The following is a 24457-nucleotide window of genomic DNA, read 5'->3' as shown; positions in this document are numbered from 1 at the left end:
TGGCGGGCTTTCTCTTTGTCGCTGCTTGGACCCTCAGCACCCTCTTGCTTGTCTCGTCTGAGGCTGGCGCTGAATCTTCTGAGGCCTCGAAGTTCCTCAACTTCGCCTTGAACTGTCCCAACTTTACTTCACTGTCACCGTGTGTCACCATTAGAGTGAACGGCTTGTATTTTTCAGGTAATCACCGCATAACCATCGCCATCATTAGTCCCTCACTCGTTGCTTCTCCCGCGCTCCTGAGTGCCGTAATGATCGGCTCAGCTCGGATAATGTACTCTGTTACCGTCTCATTATCAGCTTTCTTCAGCGCAGTCATGGTTATATACAAGAGGCGCGTTCACACCAAGTACTTTTCCCACAAAGGTTCCTGAGAACTACGATTTAGTTGCGTTCACACCAAAAAGTCCCAGGAACTAAATTAGTTCAAGAGAACCTTTTTTACCCCGTTTTCAGTCCCTGCTAGAGAGCAGGGACTTTTGTGGGAGAAAAAGGTTCCTGTGTCTGATTGGCTGGGCGGAATGCAAACCACGCCCCGTCAAACTCCCAAAAACTTTTGTGAAGCCGCCATTTTATTATCCTCGCATTGCATTATTAGCATTAGCATTAGCCCAGCGCAGAAACGCAGAGAGACTAACTTATGACAACACCAAATAAAAAATGGGAGCGGTGGAGATGAGGAGGTGTCGGCGTTCTGGCCGTTTACTCGGAAGGCTTCAATAGAAGCTGCTGGGAGTCCCAGCAGCTTCTACTGAAGCCACTCCCTAACTCCGGGGACTTCCGGCCGGGGATTTTGGGTGGCAGTATACGCCGTGAAGTTGTTTGCGTCCTGCCAGTAAACCCAAAGCAAAAGAAGAAGAAGTGACATCAGCGGCTTCATTTGCCTAATCCACCCCCAGGAACTAATTTCCGGTGTGAACGTGATCTGTACTCATGAGAACTAAAGAGTTCTCAGGAACCTTTGTGGGAAAAGTACTTGGTGTGAACGCGCCTAATGTGACGATCCTGGGTCTGCCTTTTCCAATATAGTGCTCCCTTAATATTCTGAGACTTTCTCGGCCCTTGTCCTTCATGTCTCTGAATATCAGGCCTAAACTGGTATTGTCGAGTAGCGGCGCTAACTCACAATAGGCGTCAGCATTGAGCTTGTCGTGAGCCCTCAGTGCCGCGGTCAGCTCTCCAGCGGGTGCTCGAAGGATGGTCTCCTTCAATCCCACTCCGTGCAAGCAACACAGCATCCTCTCTTCCCAGAGCTCATACTCTTCTGCTTTCCCGTCGAACGTGGGCCACTTGCTCTTCCTCGTGGTTCCATTCGCCATGGCTTTTGCGTTTGTAGCTTCAGTAGCTTAGCTTAGGTCCTTGTTAGCTTAGCTTTAGCTTCCCTCGGTTCTCCCGATGCTAAACTAGCTTAACACGTGGCTAACTAGCTACTCTAATGCTAATCGTGCTAACAGGCAATCTTCTCGCCTTCTTATCGCATGTGAGCTTCGAACTGTAGAATAATTCATCGCATCTGGGCCCATAACCTGTTAGCAGATTTAGATTGACCTTTTGTCTCCTGCAGCAGAAAGGTGAATAATCCCAACAGTTCAAGTTTAGCCATTAATCACGGTGTTATTTATTATAGGCACATATCTCAAGAGGCTTGAGGACAGAGAGAGAAGGGGCGTGACTTCCAACGGTCTTATACCCCAGGTAGTGACATCACAATCATGTGGTACAGCCCTAACCAATGAACACAGTTAGTAGTCGCAGCTACTTACATAAACAATATATGGTACACAGTAATACATGGAGTCATACACTATACATGTCTGTGTGTGATATCTCAACAAGTACATCCCTGCTTTCCTCTCTTTGGTCTTTTCCTTGCGTCTAGTCCCCCATAGTTTTTAGAGCAATGGGACATCCTTTCCTCGGAGCGTCACATTAACTGACGTCCGTTTGGGATGACAGCGACAGCTGATTGTTGATCCCCCTTTATCCCGCAGTACCTTCAGTGTATTTAGGTTTATTTTCTCATTTTACTTTAATAGTTTCCTCTTTACTGCTATTTTTAATTTACCAATTGATTAATTCATGGGTAATAAAACCTATTATCTGTTTGTATTTATCAAGCCAATTCAATTTCTTAAAATTTGGTCTTTTTTATATGCGTTTGTGAATAAGTGTGTTTATGTGCAAACTCACTCATTCCGATTCCCTTCCCGTCTCTCTGGTTTATCTCGAGCCGTGACCCCGGCCTCCTCACATTCTGCTCGACCAACTCCTCTGATTCTGACTTCCCCCCAGTCCATCAGCTCTTGAATCCATCCGCTGTAACTCTTTTATTGCGCGATTTGCCAGTTACATCTACAGCCCCCATCATGCCACTGTTCTTGTATTTGCTCTTGTGCCAAAACTCGTGGCTCGGTTTGGAACTTCATGCCCTATCAGAGGGACTGATGAGAGTAGATCTCTGCCTGTCAGCATGCTGTTTGTCTCAGGCTGACACAGGTGGAGATGGTTCTGGATGCAGTCTTGTTGTTGTTGGTTCAGCTCTGCTTCTCTGTCTGTTCGATGGAGAAGGAGGAGTCTCCTGCTTGGGTTCTTCGTCTGACAGGCAGAGGGAGAGTCCAAGTCTCGGGACGCATTACCTACAGAAATTCTAGCACACTGAGGTTAATTAAATCCAACCCTTTCCAGTCTGTCTTTTTCTAATCATACTATCTGTCTTGGTTATTAAATGGCATCTTAACAACAAAATGAATGTCTCCTAATGATATCACTGAACTCCTTTAAAAAAGTATTTCAACCATTGTAACATAATTACTCAAAACAACTCTTGTCCTATAAATTGACATACTCACATGTTACCAACACCATATTTTTACACACTACAAAAAGAAATCTCCATATATTCCCTGTTTAAATCCCACTGTTACTTACTACTAACAGATCACAGAAATGTAAATTGACTCAAGAGTAGGCCCATGTTTATACTTTTTACTATAATTATTAATATTATCACTTTTGTTGGGGAAATATTTTCCAAGGTCCATAACTTTGACCCAGTTGATCAATCAATCAATCAATCAATCAATCAATGTTTATTTATATAGCCCAATATCACACATTTTACATTTGTCTCAGTGGACTTCACAGTTTGTACAGAATACCAGTATGACAATACGACACCCTCTGTCCTTAGACCCTCACATCGTACAAGGAAAAACTTCCGGAAAAAACCCACGGTTTAAAGGGAAAAATGGGAGAAACCTCAGGGAGAGCAACAGAGGAGGGATCCCTCTCCCAGGACGGACAGACGTGCAATAGATGCCGTGTGTAAATTGAAAAGATAATACATTTGCAACATCCAAATGTTTGGAAATCCATGTGTGTATAATAGGAAGATGAATCCACGAGGATATCCATCCAGAATTTATGATCCAGGACCACAGCCACGACTCAAGATCCAGGACTCGCGATTCATGACACAGGACCGCAGGATCATCCATGACTCCGGAACCCGGCGTATATAGACACCAAAAAGAAAGAAATTTGGGGAAGCTGGGTTAATCGGAACATGAGAGTACACAGGTATAGACAGAGAGAAGGAAGAAGTAAGATGTCCCCCGACCACCTAAGCCTATATCAGCAAAACTAGGGGCTGAATCTAATCAGCCCTAACTATTAGCTTTATCAAAAAGGAAGGTCTTAAGCGCACTCTTAAAAACGGATAGGGTGTCTGCCGCCCGAACACAAACTGGAAGCTGATTCCACAAAAGTGGAGCTTGATAAGAAAAGGCTCTGGCTCCCATTGTACTTTTAGAGAGTCTAGGAACAACCAACAACCCTGCATTCTTGGAACGCAATGCCCTAGTAGGACGGTAGGGTATAATGAGTTCTTTAAGGTAAGATGGCGCCTGCCCATTAAGGGCTTTGTAGGCGAGAAGAAGAATTTTAAATGCTATCCTGTGTTCTATAGGGAGCCAGTGTAAGGCAGCCAGAACAGGAGTAATGTGGTCCCTTTTCCTAACTTTGGTTAGTACACGAGCTGCAGCATTTTGAATCAGCTGAAGCGACTTGACTGACTTCTTGGTACACCCTGATAATAAGGAGTTACAATAATCCAGCCTTGAAGTAACAAATGCATGGACTAGTTTCACTGCATCGTTTTTAGGCAAGATATGCCTGATTTTTGCAATGTTACGTAGATGGAAGTAGGCGGTCCTTGAAATTGATTTTATGTGGGTGTTAAAGGATAAATCCTGATCAAATATCACACCAAGATTCCTTACAGTCTCACTGGAGGCCAAATTAATGCCATCCATATGCGTATATCTTTAGATAATTTGTTTCGTAGATTCTTCGGGCCAAGTACAATAACTTCAGTTTTGGTCGTGTTTAACATCAAAAAATGTAAGGTCATCCACGTTTTTAAGTCCTTGAGGCAGTCTTGGATTTTATTTAGATGATTAATTTCATCAGGCTTGATTGATAAATATAGTTGAGTATCATCCGCATAACAATGAAAGTTTACAGAATGATTCCTTATAATATTGCCTAACGGAAGCATATATAATGCGAACAAAATAGGTCCGAGTACTGAGCCCTGTGGCACTCCATGGCTAACTTTGGTTTGCGTGGAGGATTCATCATTGGCACGTACAAACTGAGAGCGTTCAGATAGATAGGACCTAAACCAGCCTAAAGCAGTTCCGTGTATGCCAACTAAGTGCTCTAGTCTTTGCAATAGGATATCATGGTCGATAGTATCAAATGCAGCACTGAGATCGAGCAAAACAAGAATAGAGACAAGTCCCTTGTCTGAGGCTATTAGAATGTCATTTGTGACTTTAACCAGAGCTGTCTCTGTGCTATGATGTGTTCTAAAGCCAGACTGAAAATCTTCAAATAAATCATAGTTTTTTAAGTAATCACACAACTGTTTTGCGACTGCTTTCTCAAGAATCTTTGAGAGGAACGGAAGATTAGAAATAGGTCTATAGTTGGCTAAAATCTCTGGATCGAGGTTGTGCTTTTTAAGAAGCGGTTTTATCACTGCTACTTTGAATGATTGTGGAACATAGCCTGATAATAAAGACATATTCATAATATTTAATAAAGAAGTGCTAATTAATGGAAAAACTTCTTTTAACAGCTTAGTTGGAATCGGGTCTAAGATACACGTTGTTCAAGGTTTATGGCTGAAAAGCATTCTAGTTTACTATCTAGTGTAATATTAGAACTTACGTTTCCGGGAGCTGTTGATAATACTATAATGGTCAAAGGCAAGAGGTCATTCATTTTGTTTCGAAGAGTAACAATTTTATCGTTAAAAAAGCACATAAAATCATTACTACTGAGAGCTCTGGGAATAGAAGGCTCAATCGAGTTGTGGCCCTCTGTCAGCCTGGCTACAGTGCTGAAAAGAAATCTTGCATTATTCTTATTCTCATCTATTAATGAAGAGTAGTATGCTGCTCTCGCTTTACGCAGTGCTTTCTTACGGAGCCCCCTAGACAATAAGAAATATAAAGTTGACAGTTGAGTTGCTCAGTTTTTTTAGATTGTCAATACTATTACTGTATAACTAATATATCAGGTTAAGAGGCACCTTCAAATAAAGATTGGTCTTTAAATACATGTTGTCTCTTGAATTGTTTGTCTAAAGTCAAGGATCTAGAACTGGTACTTAGTTTTAATGATACAGTCTGGTTATTAGGCTGTTTGGAGGAGGCCTCACAGGTAAGAGTACTAACTAGCTACCATCACATGTACCTTAGCTTGACTTAAATGTATTAAACGTATAATTAAGTGATGGCAAAATATAAATAACTAATGTCCTGCAAACATATTAATATTTGCTTGATTCCAGAGTTGAATTTAGCACAATTGCATACAAACGTCAAGGGATTTTAAGATTCTGAAGTCTTCGTTCTAAATAGAAAATAGCATGGGTAATTTACAAAGGCTTTAAAAACACAGCAGGAGCCCAAGACAATTATAAAACGTGTCATTATTTCAGTACAGTTCAATTGGTTTTATTTTCATAAACGGTTATCAACCGTTAGTGCCAAAGCAGTAGGCTACAATATATTAATTACTGCTGTAGACTACAACCACTACTTGTTTAGCTAGCATAAACTCAACAAAGCTAGCGTTAGCTGGCTAACTGACGTTATTTTGCCGCTAAACTGCACGATATAAAACGGTGGTCTTCAAAGCGGATTTAATCCTCAATCAAAATAATAATATTCAAAGTAATACTTGGCAAGTAATGGGCAAAACTTACCGTTGATTGACGCGCCATGTCAGCGGACTGGTAGCGACACAACCGTTAGCCCCGCAGTCATGCCTCGTCGTTCTGATAGCTCCGCCCCTTCGCTCCAACCCCCCTCCCTCCCCCCACATCTACAGCTGATCTACAGGTGAAAATTACTTTTGTGACACATTTATCGCAAGAAGTGTAGCAAAAGTCAAGACCGCAGATTCGTCGATTTATACTGCCACAGAGCAGATTCGTCAAGTTGTAATGACTGATTTGAGAGGTTGTAATAACCAAGTTGCAGTTGTAATGGAAAATATATTTAAAAAATATGTATTTTTCTGCAAGTGAACATTTCATCACTAAGTTCGTTTTTTGTCTACAAGCTACAAAACTTTTTTTTTTTCTTCTGTGACTTCAAATTTGGTTCACAGTTACGTGGATATTTTATACAAGTATAAATTTTGTTCACAGTTACGTGGATATTTTATACAAGTGTAAATGTATGCACACAAGCTCAGATTTCTTTTCTGCAAGTGCTCACATCATGTTTTACACGCTCTCGCATTTTGCACCATAGCTACCTTCATACATACCGCCACCTCCGGAGTCGGCTTGACTCGGTTTGCATTTATAAAGAATGCACACATGTGTTTAATCCTTAATGTCAGATATGTACTAAGTAAATACATTTGTTCCTGCTCAAGATTAGATTCAACTTTATTGTTATTGCACATATTACAGGTACTGAGACAACGAAATGCAGTTTAGCTTCCAACCAGGAGTGCAACAAGCAGTAAAGTGAAAAGTAATGTACACAATCTACAGAATAAAATATAGAATGAATTAAATGATGAATAAACAGTGAGGGGTATGAATACACTAGATATACACAGCAGCCTGTGAGCAGTATGAACAGTTTGTATGAATATGCTAAGATATATAAAGTATGAAAACGGTAAGCAGTGCAAGTATAGTATAAAATATATAGATATTAATTTCATGATGATAAACATTGTGGAACAATGATGAAAAATGTTAATGGAAGGGGCGACGTAAAACTGACACAAAACAACAACAAACTTTTGCCGAGCCAATTGGAGAGTTTCATCACCAGCACGTGGTAAAAACCACCATTGAGCGCTCAGCTCGAGATACCAGCGAGTCGTTTCCCATCAAGCATTTCGCTTCCGCAGCCCGTGGAGAGGAACTGCGCCGACTCGCCGCGCCTCGCCAAGGCTGCGGGCGTCTTTGTCCCGCGAGATTTCAATGTCTCATGTAGGCGAGCCTCCAGAGCAAGTCGGACAAAATGACTAACCATCATGCAACGCACTAGCAAGACGTTGATCGCAACTGCGCAGGTCTGCGCAGGTCCCGCTTGTCTCAAACAAGCCTAGTGTCAGGAACATAGATATATATAAACACATATATACAGGGCCATTTCTTCCTATAGGCGGACTATGCGGGGGCATATTTGTATTTATTTATTTTTTATTCATCCGAAAAATAAAAAAGTTTAATTTATACACACAAAGATGAACAAAATTAGTAGAAGCGGGAGGGCTGAAGCATAGCTTGTGGAAAGTAGCCCTCCCGTGCATCATCCTAATACAGCGGCATTATTGCGTCAAAAACGTATAGAAAGGAAGGAGTATAAAGAAAACAGGAGAAAAAATTAAATAAAAGTTAGGGCAGGAAAACAATAAATGCATATATATATATATACTGTATATATATATGTATATATATATATATATATATATATATATATATATATATATATATATATATATACATATATATACGAAAACCTGATATAAGGTCATTTTCTGCACATGTCAATAGCAGTTTAAACTATATTTTTTTGGAAATTAAAATACTATATATACATATATACATAGGTACACATGTACTTGGCAAATGAATAATAATAATAATATATGCATAATTGCATATAAACATTGTGAACACTTATTTTCAAGTGACTTTTTTTACATTCATATGTTCACGCTGTGGTTTGGAACTGCTTTTGAATGTTATTAGGCATTTTCTTATGGAAAGTGTTGTGCATAATCAGTACTGTTTTAAGCTGTACTATCTCAACACATTTTAATAGATTGAGTTTTTTAAATATGGGAGTTGTGTGTTCATATTTACCAACACCACAGACTATTCGTAATACTTTTTTTTGGGATGTTATTATTTTTTGTAGATTTGTTTAGTAGGCTACGTGTTTCCCCATATTTCGGAGCAGTAGTAAAGGCAAGGGAGAAATAGACTGTTATAAACAGTATCTTTTCTTCAAGAATGTTCTTAGTATGATACAAAAAAGCTATTGTTTTTGACAGTTTAGTATGTACATAATTTATATGGTGCTTCCAATTGAGTTTTTCATCAACAAGCAGTCCTAAAAATGTAAATGCACCAACTTTTTCTGTCTCTGTATTGCAAATCCGTATAATGCAGTCATTTCTACTTTCAGACTTTGTATTGAATAACATGTAATTTGTTTTGGCCACATTAAGGGATAATTTATTAACTGCAAACCAGTTACATAGTATTTTTAATTCTGCATTCACAATTTTAACAAGATCGCCAAGATTATGATGGGAGCAGAGAATTCAAAGTTCAGGTTCAGCCTCAATATATTTGGGGAGAATTTAAATGAGCCGTCTTTATTTGTAGACAGCCAAGCCCCCTCCTGTGTTCGCAGTGGCGTTTTTATATGTACAAAAGTGGTGGGGCACAAAAAACGGATGTATATATATAAGTTTCTGCAGTGAGGTTCATGGCTGGTGAGGCACTGGCACTGACTCTTCAGTTTTACAAATATTATATTTTGACCTAAATCAAAATATAATATTATTTTCAAAAGCTTTTTTTGTCTGATGCTTCGATTAATTTTAAACAGACAGTTCAACAAAAGGATACCCAACATTTTTTATTTTATCATTTAAATATTGAATTATTCTCTCTTAGTAAGATCCCATTTTCAATAAAATTGCGGTCTTACCTTGACTTGAAGATGAAGTCCATTTGCCTATCCTTCTGGACAAAAATCTCTATTACTTTTTTGTAAAAGTCCTCCTTATCTTCTTGTAGTTTCTAAAGTCTATCATAAATCTAATCGATAGATTTATGATTAGAACATTATAAAAGTACGGTAGACATGTGGATATTATCCGGCTGAACAAAACGTGCATTTATTTAACAGGTACGTTTCCCACAGAGCTTATTTTGAGCTATTTTCTAAAATCCCATGGAGAAATATCATTGCTTTTTTGTGGAGGGAAGCCATGCGCAGCTTACTTCCTGGTCTCTCTCTCCTCTTCACACACCACACTTTTCGCGGCACACGTACTTACAGCCAATCAGCTCTGAATGATGTGAGATGACGTATGGATGGCAGCTCTATGCCCCTATGTTCATTATTTTTTTGCCACACACATTAAATAGGACAATACTCTGAGCATGCGCAGTGTAGTTTTTATCGTCACCGTTCACTTAGACAGGGAGAGGGAGGGGCATGATCGGGTTTTGTCCCACATGGCTCTAAACAGCTCAATAGGCACACACTGTAGACACTAATTCGAAGAACACAGACTAAAACAGCAATGTACAGATGATTCAGATGATTAACCATGATCTTAAAATATATTTGATATATTTTGTTATTTATTTTGTGCATTTTTTTGTAATCATTATTTGTAATACTTTCTGCTGACACTAGGTGGGGCTATGCCTAATGACCAGTCACCACTGTGTGTTCGGTGAAGCATTATATGCTTACAAATCCAATGTAGGATATAAACACGACTAAACTGCAATGATAGCGAAGCTGTGGCTTGGGTTTTTGAGGTAATAAAGTCTAAATCATCGTTGGGCTGAACATTGTTGAGAAAATGCTACATCTCTTGCATTTATTGACATAGAGGAGCCTTATTGTTTACCTTTTTAATATCATTTTTTGTAATTTTCAATTACTTGGTTTTCGTGAAATTAGCCTGTTTTCCTATTAAAGTGTAACAGATTGATGCATCTCCACAGATCATCTTAAAGGCTTCGGAATCCCCCCCATTGTAGTTAAAAAAAATTGTCAAAACTAGGGCCCCCAAACAGCATCTTGCATAGGGCCCCCAAAAAGCTAGAAACGGCCCTGTATATATACACATATATATCTATGGTCTGGAACCTTTCATCTACAGATTGCTTTGGTCTGGCTTTACTCTTCACTGATTGGTTACAGACACTTTAAACGTAGTGGCTATGGAAATCAGAAGGAGGGGCTCATTATCATATTAATATTCGCGCGGTTTTCGGGAGTTAAAAACCGGGCGAAAAGCGCATGTTTTGAGTGAAAACCGGGCGAAATAAACAGGTGAATAGTGGCACTTTGCGCTTTCCATAGTGGCCACCGTGGGGAACGGTTGTACGCTCCATGCCCTCTGCTCTGGTCGCTCTTCTATGTATGACGTAATATTTATGGGACGATACTTCTGACGTATAATTTCAGCGCCATTAAGACTCACACCGAGCGAGTTGCATACAATACATCATGGAACTCCATGGCATGGATGAAGAAATAGGTTTCTGAGGGTTATAATGCTTTTAGCAGCAGCACATTAAAGTCGGAGGTTTCACATGGATGAGGACATTGCATGACGTCAGATCCGGAACAGGTGACTCGTGTGTGTGCACGTGTACAGTGTGGTTGTTGGTGTGGAGCAGAGATGACTTCTGCTATCCTCTCAGCGATCTCTGTCCTCACCAAACCCGTCGCTGGTAAGTGTTTAACAGCAGAAAGTAAAGCATGGTATGGGACAGAACTTATGTTGCGTGCATTATGGTCTGTAGCAGAAGCATAACGTCCCCTGTGTTTAACTGTCAGCCACACTACAACCATAGAAATGAGCCTCAGTCCCCGGAGCTTTGACTCTTAATGGATTATTAATATATTGCAATCATACAAATGAATTGCCAGTCCAGAAATAAATACATTACATTTAAACTGTGTGTGTGTGTGTGTGTGTGTGTGTGTGTGTGTGTGTGTGTGTGTGTGTGTGTGTGTGTGTGTGTGTGTGTGTGTGTGTGTGTGTGTGTGTGTGTGTGTGTGTGTGTGTGTGTGTGTGTGTGTGTGTGTGTGTGTGTGTGTGTGTACTCTATATATATATATATATAGAGTCGTCCTTGCATGATGCTCCATCCTCACAGCAGGAGGCCCTCCTGGGGGCCCTGCAGGCCAACAGAGCCGTTCTCTGGGAGCAGCTGCAGACTGAGAGCAGCTTTGAGGGGGTGAGGAGGCTGAGGGAGGAGGTGAGGGCTGGGTCAGACTGGTTCTCCAGCGATACAGAAGATGTCCCCTGGGGCTTTGTCCAGGAGTGTCTCCTCCTGCTGCTCACCTTAGGACGACACCTGTCTGCTGAACTGGAACGGTTCAGGGAGACCCCTCGTCCATCTGCAGCTAAACTCCGCACCCCTGAGATGGCTCCAGCTTTACCTCCTGATGTCCTCAGTGTCACCCAGCAGAAGACGCTTGGAGCAGCTTTTCAGTTTGTGGTTTCCTTGGGACTCTGCCCATACTTGGCCCCTGGAGTGGGCGTGCCACTGGGTCGCAGGTCAGCGTTTGGAGGCATGGTGGAAAAAGTTTTTCATGCTGTTCCGGTGCCAGCCGCTGGGCGCCGCCTTCTGACCACCATGAAGGTTCTCCTGCAGCTGGCAGAGCTCTCCTGTCTCGCCACGCTGGTGTTCACTCGCCATCTGGGGGACGTGATGGCCGCTCTGTGCCAGCTGGGCTACCAGCCCCGGCGAGAGGAGAAGGTAACACATCTGGATACAATGGACAGTTATTTTGATGTGTGTAGGCTAGAGAGATAAAGGGCATCTTCTATTTTGTATTTATTGCAAACTTTAGATGCAGGACCTCAGTCCTGAGGAATGTAAAACTTGCAAGGAGGCCCTCAAAAAGCTTCTAAGAAAAATCTACCAGCCAATCGTTATCACGGAGCTGCTGATCCTCCAGGGTGGACCCAAACAGGTGGGCATGTCTATGTTTGGTGGGGCGGGGGAGGAGGGTTTGTGGGAGACTGTGCTGGAATAAGTGGTTGATGTGTTTTAACAGTATGTAGCTGCTCTCGGTAATAAACACAGCAGAGTCTCAAGGGATGTAGTTCCTTTAATACTCTCTCAAGCATCGTGAAAAATAAACACAAACATAGGTACTTAATTGTCATTACAAAACATCACAACAAGTACAAAGCATTCAGATAAACCACAAATGTATTAAATCACGGATCAAATAAAGACGTGTAACAAAGTCTCTGTAGTGTCACACACCTCGCTCAACTCACCGAGGGTGCAAAAATGTGCGACATCAATCAATCCCGTTGCACAAACTAGACCCTGTCGCTCGATACTTTTGCGACACCGATTACGGCAACAGTTTAAACAAGAGTTGTTATGATTCTGGGGTTCGCAGCGTCACACCCATACCTACGCCAGCCCCTAACCATGCATACAACATAGCGGTCATTTACACAGTAAATAAATAGTTGAAATTATTATATTGTGTTGTGCCCCCCCCACATGGAAGATTTTTAGAGTGCCCTATATATACATATATACAAAGGCCTGTGAGGCTGTGTTTTATATGTAATGTCCCTTCTATAGTCTGCTGCAGTGGGAAGCTGCAGAGGATCTGCCAGGGGGTCAGCTCCTGGATCAGCTCCTGGATCAGCTCCTGGGTCAGCTCCTGGATCAGCTCCTGGGTCAGCTCCTGGATCAGCTCCTGGGTCAGCTCTGAGATCAGCTCCGGCCTGGCTGAGGTGTCTGTGTGGTTGGCTGCTGTCTGAGCGCCTGATGCAGCCTAAAGGGGTCCAGGCTGTAGTCAGAGCTATCTTGGAGGGAGGAATGGGTGAGGAGCAAAAGTCTAAAAGAATCAAGTAGAGAAATAAATAGCACCCCCCTAATGTAGTGTATTTAAACCAGTCAACCTGAACAATAACAGCACTAAAGCAAAACATCTGTGTTTGAGTAGTTTTCCTTTTGAAACTTCCTATAGAATAGACATGATGTTTCCCCTGCTGACTGATAGAACACTGTTTGTGTCCTGCAGGGGACGATACCGACTGGAGGAAATGTGAAGCTGTGGCCTGGATCCTGGTGACCCCCCCCCAGCAGTGTGCCTCAGCAGACAGCTACTTCACACACGTCTGTCCTCAGGTCAATCTAAGCGAGACTATGATTGTTTTTACATTACATTTGCAAAGTTGTTCTTACTCTCTAAACGCATTTTTACAGTTTATAACCACTGTTCTGGGGCCTCATTTATAAACCTGGCGCGCGCTCAAAAGATGGGTTACGGCAATTTCCAAGCAATGTTTCCGATTTTATAAAAAGCAAACTTGACAGGAAAATGTGCGGTCCTCACCAGACATTTGTACCCATGCGTAGGCACAAAAGAACGGGAGAGACAAGAGACTGCGACAGCCAGAAGCATGAAAAGAGAGAAACATAAATCTAAATATTTCTTGGAGCGGCCCTTTACAAATAAAGTTCATTATCATTATGCTGTTCACCAAGACTTGATGCTTCGCATTGTTAAAACACAAGGGGTATGGAAACCAAATGACAGCCTTTTTTTTGTTAAATTGTACTGCTGATGTCACACAACACATTTGTTTTATTTCTTTTAACTGGTTGATGGAGTCGCTGCTGGAGGGTTTCCTGTGATCGTCTTCATGCAGTGCTTCACTGACTATTAAAAGGCAAAAATGGGCGTTACTTGAAGGCCGCAAAAGCCTTGCTGCATGTGGAGTTGATTGTGAAAGCGGTCTAGGACGTGTGTAGACTTCCTGTGTTTCGTCCGTCGTCCTGCTTCAGTGCATGTTAACACAGTGAATGTATTGCCATGAAGAACAGCTATTATCAAGTACACTTGTTTGTTTGTTTGTTTGAAGGGCTGCTTTGGTTTTTCCGTCTATAGATCCTTGACCTCCTGCACTTTGAGGACCAGCTGACGGCCCAGCAGTTCCAGCGAGTGGCCACCAGGTCTCTGCTGCTCCTGGTGCAGGAGGAGCCCGGCGCGGCCCGGCAGCACCTGCTCACTCCTCTGCTCTCACCCCTCCACCGCTGCACCCCCGCCTCCAGTCAGTAGCATGGCCAGTACATCACATCACATATTATTTAGCTTACATTTTTATCCACAGAGACTTGCATACAGTTGAATACCGCAGACTGCCCGCCTACAGGAGCAGTTTGGGGTTAAGTATCTTGACCAAGGACACTATGACACATACTATGTTCAGAGAGTAAATTAGTAGTGTTGTTTATATGGTTGGTATTGGTTAACCCAATGAACTTAAGTATACCTGTACATCTTTATTTATTAAGTACAAGCAATAATTAATTGGGAAATGGAATTAAAAACAAAAGAGATATCACATATTTTCACCTGAAGGCTTTTGAGCTCACATGCTGTGTATCTTATGTATACTCAAGATACGCAGCTAATAAATGTTGTAGTGTTGGCCTCACACACAGCATATGCATGATAAGAGCTGAACTGATGCTTATGTCTGTTTTCCAGATGAGGGTCAATCCCAAGCTGCTGTGGAGGAGTGTGAGCTGTCCCAGTGTCTGAGTGATGTGTACAAGGTGAGGACACCTGAAGGCATGCACTAAACAATACCATCAGGAACCTGAATGTCACAGTGATGATCGTAGCCCCCCCGTGGTGAGTTCATGCTCTCTGCTCCTGTGTCTCTGTCAGATCTGGGTTGTTGGGAACAGTCCATCAGCGTCCCTGCTGACAGCTCTGGAGGAGGTTCTTCCTGTTGTCTTCACACTCTTCTGTTTCACCAAGCAGAATGTGTCCCACCTCCGGTAAGATTTCCCATCTGTTACATGGATTCCAATTCATTTCAGTACAGTATGAACACAACACATGTGTATCAAATTCCCACTAAAATTATTATAATTTTTCTGCTTAAGCATTGATATGTGCTCTGTATCACCTGTCTTGTGTTTCTTTAAAAATAAATATATAAACTTAACACAAAAAGTAAGAACATTTGTGTTTAGTAGCTTATTTCTTTGTTCTCACAATACTTCTTGGCCATACATTTTATACCGTTGGAAAGCCTGTTTTGTTACCTTTCCAATGGTGCCGCATTTGTGAGGCACGTGCATTTGTGGGATGATCAGCAGAGCTGTGTATGTCGGTTGGGCCCATGAAGAATGTGACAAATCTCCTCTGCCAATGCCAAACAGCAGCTACTCTCCGGTCTTGTACGGCTGCCAGGAGCCTGCCGTGACTGCCCTTCACCTGTATTGCCAAAAAGCATTGTTATAACAAAGAAATACTCTACCAAACACACATTTCCTTACTTTTTGTGTTAAGTTTATATATATATATTTATATTTGTTTTAATTAATGTATTATTTGATTCATGATGGCATCCCCTAGTTGTGCAATAATTGAATGAGAGCCATTAGCCACAGCACAATGTAGAGCACATAAACCTTTAAATGTCCCTTGCTGTCCTCATTGTTTAATAGTGCTAACCACAAGTTGTCTGACCTGACATGTAGGCTGCAGCTCTGTGACTCTGGGTGTTTCTCAATGTTGAGGGGGCTTGCTTGGTAGCACATGTACCTCCGAGTGAGTTCCTTAAGAAACGAGGCAAGAATACCTCCCAGCCTCAGAAAACGAAGAGTGGAACAGGCTAGCAAGTGTGCAGGTGTGCGTAATTTGAGAGGCATTACATTTTCCGCCAAAGATTTTGGAAATTGGTCCGTGCGCAAAGCATTGTGGGGATTTTAAGCCCACGGAGTCTACACATGTGCAGCCTCGAAATGTCCCGCAACGAAGGACGCCGGCCTCGGTAGAATTCCAAGGAGCCTGGACATTGGAACAATCCTTCGGCGGGACTCGATGACGTAGCATCCTTGAAATAGTGGCTCTGGAGGAGCCTTCCTCGACATTGGGAAACACCCTCTGTCTTTGTTCCCATGAAACACTGGCACTCTACTAATTTATTTGGCATTTTGACAGTATTTTGACTTCAAATATGAATGAATCTTGTAAATGTTTCCTCATCTTCATTTTTGCCAAATGTTTAAAAATGAAATTGTGGCAGCTGGAAGCATTGTGCAGGTCTCTAACTTTTTCCTCTAGCTGGCAGAAAGTCTGCGAGGCAGGAATGATATGTACTTTGGAAAAAGGTCAACAGAAATGTTAAGGTTGCATAACTGAATGTGAAAATGAGCCGTGCTCTGCTGTCCACAGCGCCCCCTGTCAGGAGATTCTGCTGAGGTACCTGAGCCACGCTGAGCCGTCTGCAGCTCTGTCAGCCCTGAGGCAGCTTTCAGGTCTGCAGGGACAGAGGAGCGGGGGGGCAGCGGACCTGCTCTTCACCCCCGGCAGTGATGGAGGAGCCAGGCTGAGCTGCAGAGAGCGCTGCAGGTGACGACGGGGGGGGGGGGGGGGGGGGGGGTCTCTCTGGTGAAGCAGGGCTGTACCCCACAGTGAGACGCTCCGGAGCTTCATGCTATCTTTGGCATTTAGACTCTACAGCATTCCAATGCTGTGCAGCTTTTTTCTGTTAGGGGTTACATGGCCTTTCTGAACAGTTGCAGATAAAGATAAGGCTACATTAACATTATAAGCATTATGCTATTTTTAGAATTAGATTCCAGTGGTGATGCATTGGTTTGTTTTCCAAATGGTGTGATCCCAATGTTTGTTAAGTGCAAAATGTAAATGTATTGAAAAAAAACATTAGGTACAGCCTTGGCTTTAACAGTATATTTCTTTGATACATAAATCAGTATGGGACATTACATTTACTGTGACTTGGTCCAATCAGCATTGGTTAAAGAGCCACCCTTTATTTATGGCATTCCACCTCTCTTCTTCTCCATGTGGCAGTGAGGAGGACGATGCTCTGTATGAGAAGATGTCCGGAGAGCAGTGGAGGCTGGAGGTTCTGATGCAGCTGCTGAATGAACTCAAAGACTCGGACCTGCCCGGAGATTTCTTCCTGGAGCTGCTGCAGGTACAGACATTTTATCCAGAGTAATACATTCTCACATTGTTTAATTTTGTAGAGAGTATGTTGCATGTCTGAGGAGATCAGGGCTGCAAACTCTGTCTTTGCTCTTTACTGACTTTTAAATCACTTTTAAAACCCCACTTTTTTTAGGTTAGCTTTTATGTGATTTTATTCATTTTTCATTACTTTCTATTTATTTTTACACTCAGTTTAAAATCTGTTTAGTTGTTGATTTAATTTGAAATTTGAGTTTGCTGTTAGTTAGAAATGTGTAGATTTAGTTTCAGTTAGTTGTTCTTTCCACTTGTGCAGAAGTTAACCTTGTGTTTCCTGCAGGGGCTGGCCAGCTGTGCAGCTGCAGTGGAGGAAGAGGAGGATGAGGAGGAGTTGGGGGTGTTGACCATGACTCTCCTGGAGGTGGAGCAGCAGGTGCTGGGGGCTGCTGCGAGGCGGGGCCACAGACTGGCTCTGCTGCAGGTGCTGGCTATGATGGTGGAGTGTGTGCAGCACACAGTGCTGCTGAGGAAACCTTCACAGGTGAGAGTACAAATACTGACCTGCAAAACCTGTGCTCTTTAATAGGGCTGCTCAATTAATCGTATTTTAATCGTGATTACAATTATGGCTTGCAACGATTACGAAAAGAACCTAATCGAAATAAAACGATAATTTTTTTATTATTATTATTGCTTATTTTTTTATAATTTTTTTTTTTCTTTCATTTTTCAGTTGAATTATACTTAAAGTTCAGGGTAATCAACTATTAAAAACATAATGATTTTTTTAATAATCGTGATATCAATTATTGACCCAAATAATCGAGATTATGATTTTTGCCATAATCGAGCAGCCCTAGTCTTCAGTACAGGTGGCAATATTGTCACCCGCCTGCGCTCATCTCTGAAACCAGACCATGTAAACAGGCTGGTGTTTCTTGCAAAACATCTTTAAGAGATGACATGAGCAACCCTACCAGCATTTGCCATGGTGGCCAAAACATTTTAATTTGGTCTTAAATTGTAGTTCAACATTTATTTCCTGTTACTTCTGGACCATGATGGTGGGCCAGCCTTTAATGTTTAACTGAGTGGAATATGTTGAATATGTTTTACCAAATTGTTGGCTATATGTTAAGGAGTTTTCAGGTTGTGACGGTGCAATGCAACATGTTTGTTGATCTTGTTTATTGGTTTTTATTATTTTGATATTATTTATTTAAATGTAGACATGAATGTATAATTTATTTTATTTTGTATTGGTTTTTCAGTTGATTAACCTGAACGTATAATTCAACAGTTAAAAAGTTCAAATTATTATTTGTATTTGTTTTAAAGTTATCTGTGAGGGTTTTATTTGGTTTTGCACACATCTTTCTAGCTGCAGTAGAGTTGAATTCTCAAAGTCATTGAGGTTTGAGACGATGTAGATTATCCAATTGGGTTATGAATCAACAGATCTAAAAAAAATGTGCAACATCTTAGCAACAAGTAAAGCTTTTTGTTCATCAGGAAATTCTGTTAATCACACAGACTTGAGGCAGAGCAACCGAAAGAGAACCTGAAACGGTTTCCTCATAAAAATATGATCCAGGTTCCCCGACATCAGTGCGTTACGCACTTCTCGTCGGAAGTTCTTGCTTGCTCAACAAAGTCACAGAGCAAATATTGTTTGCAGTACTCAATCTTTACAGACTGATTCACCGTATAAACAGTACTGGTGGCTTCTAAGGTCTGCCTTTGTAAAAAAAAAGCTTTTATCTCTTTGTACAGTGCGGTGTTCCCGGACATACTGTGAGCACCGTGCAGCCTCTGGGATTAGTCAGTGTCACTGTTCCCTCGTTGGCTTTGAGTGAAACTGACTAACTCCACAGCAGCTTCACAACCCAGATCAGCTGTCCAGCCCACAACTCTCTTTTTATATTCTAACCGATCACATTGTTGGACCTTGATATGCTGACATAAGAACGTCTAACTGCTGACTTCAGTTCAAGGCTCGATATACAGTTGCAAGAAAAAGTATGTGAACCCTTTGGAACTATCTGGATTTCTGCATAAATTGGTCATAAAATGTGTTCTGATCTTCATCTAAGTCACAGCAATAGACAAACACAGTCTGCATAAGCTAAAACCACACAAACAATTATATTTTTTTATGTTTTTATTGAACACACCATGTAAACATTCACAGTGCAGGGTGGAAAAAGTATGTGAACCTTTGGATTTAATAACTGGTTGACCCTCCGTTGGCAGCAATAACCTCAACCAAACGTTTCCTATAGTTGCATATCAGACCTGCACAACGGTCAGGAGGAATTTTGGACCATTCCTCTTTACAAAACTGTTTCAGTTCAGCAATATTTTTGGGATGTCTGGTCTGAATCGGTCTCTTGAGGTCATGCCACAGCATCTCAATTGGGTTGAGGTCAGGACTCTGACTGGGCCACTCCAGAAGGCGTATTTTCTTCTGTTGAAGCCATTCTGTTGTTGATTTACTTCTGTGCTTTGGGTCGTTGTCCTGTTGCATCACCCATCTTCTGTTGAGCTTCAATTGGTGGACTGATGGCCTTAAGTTCTCCAGCAAAATGTCTTGATAAACTTGAGAATTCATTTTTCCGTCGATGATGGCAATCTGTCCAGGCCCTGAGGCAGCAAAGCAGCCCCAAACCATGATGCTCCCTCCACCATACTTCACAGTTGGGATGAGGTTTTGATGTTGGTGTGCTGTGCCTTTTTTTTCTCCACACATAGCGTTGTGTGTTCCTTCCAAACAACTCAACTTTGGCTTCATCTGTCCACAGAATATTTTGCCAGTAGTGCTGTGGAACATCCAGGTGCTCTTTTGCAAACTTCAAACGTGCAGCAATGTTTTTTCTGGACAGCAGTGGCTTCCTCCGTGGTGTCCTCCCATGAACTCCATTCTTGTTCAGTGTTTTACATATCGTAAATTCGTCAACAGAGATGTTAGCATGTGCCAGAGATTTCTTTAAGTCTCTTGCTGACACTCTAGGATTCTTCTTCACCTCATTGAGCATTCTGCGCTGTGCTCTTGCAGTCATCTTTACAGGACGGCCACTCCTAGAGAGAGTAGCAACAGTGCTGAACTTTCTCCATTTATAGACAATTTGTCTTACTGTGGACTGATGAACATCAAGGCGTTTAGAGATACTTTTGTAACCCTTTCCAGCTTTATGCAAGTCAACAATTCTTAATCGTAGGTCTTCTGAGAGCTCTTTTGTGCGAGGCATGGTTCACATCTGGCAATGCTTCTTAAGAATAGCAAATTTAAAACTGGTGTGTATTTTTTATAGGGCAGGGCAGCTTTAACCAATACCTCCAATCTCGTCTCATTGATTGGACTCCAGGTTGGCTGACTCCTGACTCCAATTAGCTCTTGAAGAAGTCTTTAGCTTAGGGGTTCATATACTTTTTCCAACCTGCACTGTGAATGTTTACATGGTGTGTTCAATAAAAACATGAAAACATATAATTGTTTGTGTGGTTTTAGCTTAAGCAGACTGTGTTTGTCTATTGCTGTGACTTAGATGAAGATCAGAACACATTTTATGACCAACTTATGCAGAAATCCAGGTAATTCCAAAGGGTTCACATACTTTTTCTTGTAACTGTATAATACAGCTTTAAACTCTCCAACAAATGTCAACATTGGTCTATAAATACTAAATCGTTTTTTTATTTTTTTTATTTGGGTGCGTTCAGACCTGCCTTGTATAGTCCGGTTGAATCGAACCCTGGTGCGTTTAGCCGCTTGGTGCGGTTCATTTGGGTCTAAGACCTCTTAATTGAAATAAACAACCGGACTCTGGTCCGCTAAAATAGGTGGTCTCGGAGCGCTTGCTTGCGAACTCTGGAGCGGTTCATTGCTGGTGTGAACGCAGTCCGCAATAAAACATAGGAAAGCGCAGTATTTACGTGTCACAAGAACGCGGATATCTTCAACATCTTTAGCGAAAGAGTCTTTCAAGACATCCGCGGTTGTTTAGTTAAAGACTGAAGCAGAATGAAGTGTTGAACAGTGTCGTGTAAAGTAAAAATGCTCCGTCAGCTACATAATATTAAGAACACCTGTCGTCGGTGAAACGCTCCTCCTTACTGAAGAACGTCTCATTATATGTGTTATAATGTTTTTTAACGGACGTTGTCTGATTATATAATCATATGCGAGGGCCGCTAGTGTCTGTTGATCTCCAGATTAACAGCAGCATGAGAATAACCTGCCGATGCTCCATGGCGGAGGCTCCGGTAGAAATTGCCGGGATTTGCGTTTTTACCCCCTTAATGTCTGACCAATGGTTGAACAGCATTTCCGTGCACACGACTTGTGTTTAAAGTTTATAATCCTTTTGAGTTTTGCCCCTGTCGTCTGGTGCGCACCAGAGAGCGGACTATTAGGTGTGAATGCACCCAATAAGTTAAGCTGTTTACAGAGAAAGAAGGCTCCCTTTTGGCTATCATTGTGAGGCAACTAAATGCTTATAGATTTAGCTGTAGTTTTTGGTCCTACATTTCATTCATCTTCTACAATTTTCCCCTTGAGGTTTAACTTTTGTACTAAACACATTTGAGCCGCTTAAGGTCATATTTTCTTCTTTTTATAAACATTAAAGCTCCAGGGCTGAATAAAAGAACTACGTCCCTACCTTCCTCCCTCGCCCCACACACATCTGAATCTCTTGCTGTGTTATTTGTGCCCATGACTGTGTGTGTCCTTCCTCCAGGTGGTGGACTTCATGGGTTCCCTGCTGCAGAGGGCCTGTGTTGGTCTGGATCAGGGCACAGGTCCAGGCTTGGGGAACCCAGTAGAGAGCGATACGCTGAGTATGGGGGTGGGTCTGCTGGCCACCCTGCTGTCTGGATCTCAGGTACTCAAACCAACAGAAGGCTCATTAAACAGCGCCTACCTCACCATGTATAGTCACTGTATAGTCATGGCAATAGGAATATCAAATACTACAGGTACATTTAATAATGCATTAATACATGTATAATTGTAGGACATGGAACATGTTTTTTAGGTGAATTCAAGTAAAATTCCCCCTCACTGGCTGCATGTACACTGCGGTGAGATGATTATGATAACCCCTGGTGGAGAGTTTCAGCTGCTGTTAAAGGGACAGTTCACCCAAACACAGGTAAGAGAAACAATTATGTCTTTTTGATTTTAGGCGGAACTTTCCCTTTTTACTAGCAGCTGAAAATGTGCTCTGGTCACAGTAAGAGTAGTTAGAGTAAGGAACAACTGCATGTAGGATCTCTGCTGCCGCCCAATCAGAATAAAGAACACTGGCAGCACAGGGCTAATACGATCTGAATCATCTTCAGTGTCAAACATATGTTTTCCTGGGTTTCCCTCACAACCTGCTCTCTCACAACCAACCTCTCCATTTTTAAACATTACAGCTTAGTGCAGAGGACTACTCTTCTATGTGGAGACTTCTCCCCCCCCTGGAGACGCTCTCTGAGAAGCACTCTGACGTCTTCATCCAGGAGTTGGCATCCAACCTCAGAGCTGTCATAGCCACTCACGGTGCCTACCGGCCGGAACACTTCTCTTCTGAGGCTCAGCGCTCCAGAAACCCTGAAACTATGTCACAGAACAAAAGTGTGCCTTTAATGAAAAAAGGAAATATGCAAACTGAAGCAACAGACTCACAGACTAGCCCTCCTCCATCTCCCTTAAACAGTCAGCCTGAGTCTGAGCCTGGACCAGGAACAAGTCCCAGAGGTGGAGGGAGGACCTCTGGCACCAGTAAACCTGGCCCTCCGGTCAAGCCCTTTTCTGATTTGCTGTTGGAGGCATGTGACCCGGACGTGCCGACCCGAGCGTTCGCTCTGAGGGTCCTGACCCTGATGGTACAGAAGCAGAACCCCGAGGCTGCCCAGATGCAGGAGAAAGTCCTCATGGTGGGTTGCTTGGTTATGTGCTTCGACTTTTTTATTCTTGTGTCAGCATTTAGTCTGTTATTCTGCTCTAAAAATACTGATTAACATTTTATCCAACACCAGCCAGACACCCTGAAGGACTGCATCTGTGCTCCCTCACAGGGTCACTCTGATCAACATCCAGTTATTAACTGCCATTAAATGGTGACATCACATCCTTTTTTATGAGCTAGCAGTGCACAGGGAAGGTGAATGTTCCTTTAAAGATTCCATGACATGGCCATTTCTACTGATCATAATTCCATTGTTGAAGTATACTAAATAGATTTATACTGTTCAACGTTCCAAACTCACATTGGTTTCTCATACAGCATCTCTGTAAAGTATGTGTATTCACTCTCTGTCCTAAACGGACCCCCCCCCTGTGAGCCCAGTGTGCTCTGATTGGTCGAGAAACTGACAGGCTCGTTGCTGCTCGCACACACACAGACACACACTGCTGTGGGCTGCTGCGGGAGCAGACAGGCTTGGTGATACAGCTAGAACAAGTGAAACTCATCCTGAGCACACACAAACACTCACAGCCGAAGTAAAAACAGTAAGTGTGGCTTGATATTGAGCAAGAAAAAGGTTTATAACACTGTGAGCATGGATCTGCGGAGAGCATTTCTCCGCCATCCCAACTTAGAAGTCCGAAAAACGTTTACCCATTTAAACATTCGTGGTAGATACCTTGTTGATTTTAAACATCATAAATACACAAAAAACAATGAATACTACAGGTTGTGTACCCGGATCTCCGCTGGTCCAAACAAAGTAGAAACAGCATAATTCTTCAGTGGCCTACGCTGTACATATCCGGTATGAATCGCTGGAAGGTTTGGGAAGCTTTGTTTCGTGAAAGGCTGGCAGAGGGTGCGGCCATATCTCTGGGCGTGGTTACTGGGTATCCCTACGTAACGATACCCAGGAAGAAAATGAGAAATCTCGAACGAGGCATTTAGGGGAGGTATTTTCTGTGTTAGAGTTTTACTCCCTACAGGGTGTATTTTGAGGGTTTTGACTCTGCAGACCGTTTACATGCATAAAAACCTTCATAACACACAAGGGGACGGGTAAGAACCAGAAAAGCATGACATGGGACCTTTAAGGCGGTGGTCAGACTGATGAGAGCACTGCCATTAAAACATGCTTCTGTTCTGCTGTGGATTTCATTAAGTCCATTGTGTTTGTGCAACATACAGAGACTCGTAAAAAAC

General features: G+C 42.2%; 1 protein-coding gene across 1 annotated transcript in view; it reads left to right on the top strand.

Moving 5' to 3' along the window:
- Positions 1–10528: 10528 nt before the first annotated feature.
- tango6 (transport and golgi organization 6 homolog) overlaps positions 10529–24457 on the top strand; it is a 39594-nt gene continuing 25665 nt past the window's right edge. Inside the window, exons 1-15 of the mRNA XM_079680482.1 lie at positions 10529–11029; positions 11427–12064; positions 12159–12281; positions 12914–13157; positions 13359–13465; positions 14229–14391; positions 14832–14899; positions 15015–15127; positions 16533–16709; positions 17175–17301; positions 17635–17835; positions 22034–22177; positions 22331–22447; positions 22716–23219; positions 23322–23361. Coding sequence (XP_079536608.1) covers positions 10906–11029; positions 11427–12064; positions 12159–12281; positions 12914–13157; positions 13359–13465; positions 14229–14391; positions 14832–14899; positions 15015–15127; positions 16533–16709; positions 17175–17301; positions 17635–17835; positions 22034–22177; positions 22331–22447; positions 22716–23219; positions 23322–23361 — 2890 coding nt within the window. The 5' untranslated portion in view covers positions 10529–10905. The remainder of the gene's footprint in view (positions 11030–11426; positions 12065–12158; positions 12282–12913; positions 13158–13358; positions 13466–14228; positions 14392–14831; positions 14900–15014; positions 15128–16532; positions 16710–17174; positions 17302–17634; positions 17836–22033; positions 22178–22330; positions 22448–22715; positions 23220–23321; positions 23362–24457) is intronic.

Source organism: Notothenia rossii, assembly GCF_949606895.1.
Source record: "Notothenia rossii genome assembly, chromosome: 5".
Taxonomy (NCBI): domain Eukaryota; kingdom Metazoa; phylum Chordata; class Actinopteri; order Perciformes; family Nototheniidae; genus Notothenia; species Notothenia rossii.
The sequence above is the reverse complement of the archived record's forward strand: the minus strand, read 5'-3'. Positions and strand labels throughout refer to the sequence as shown.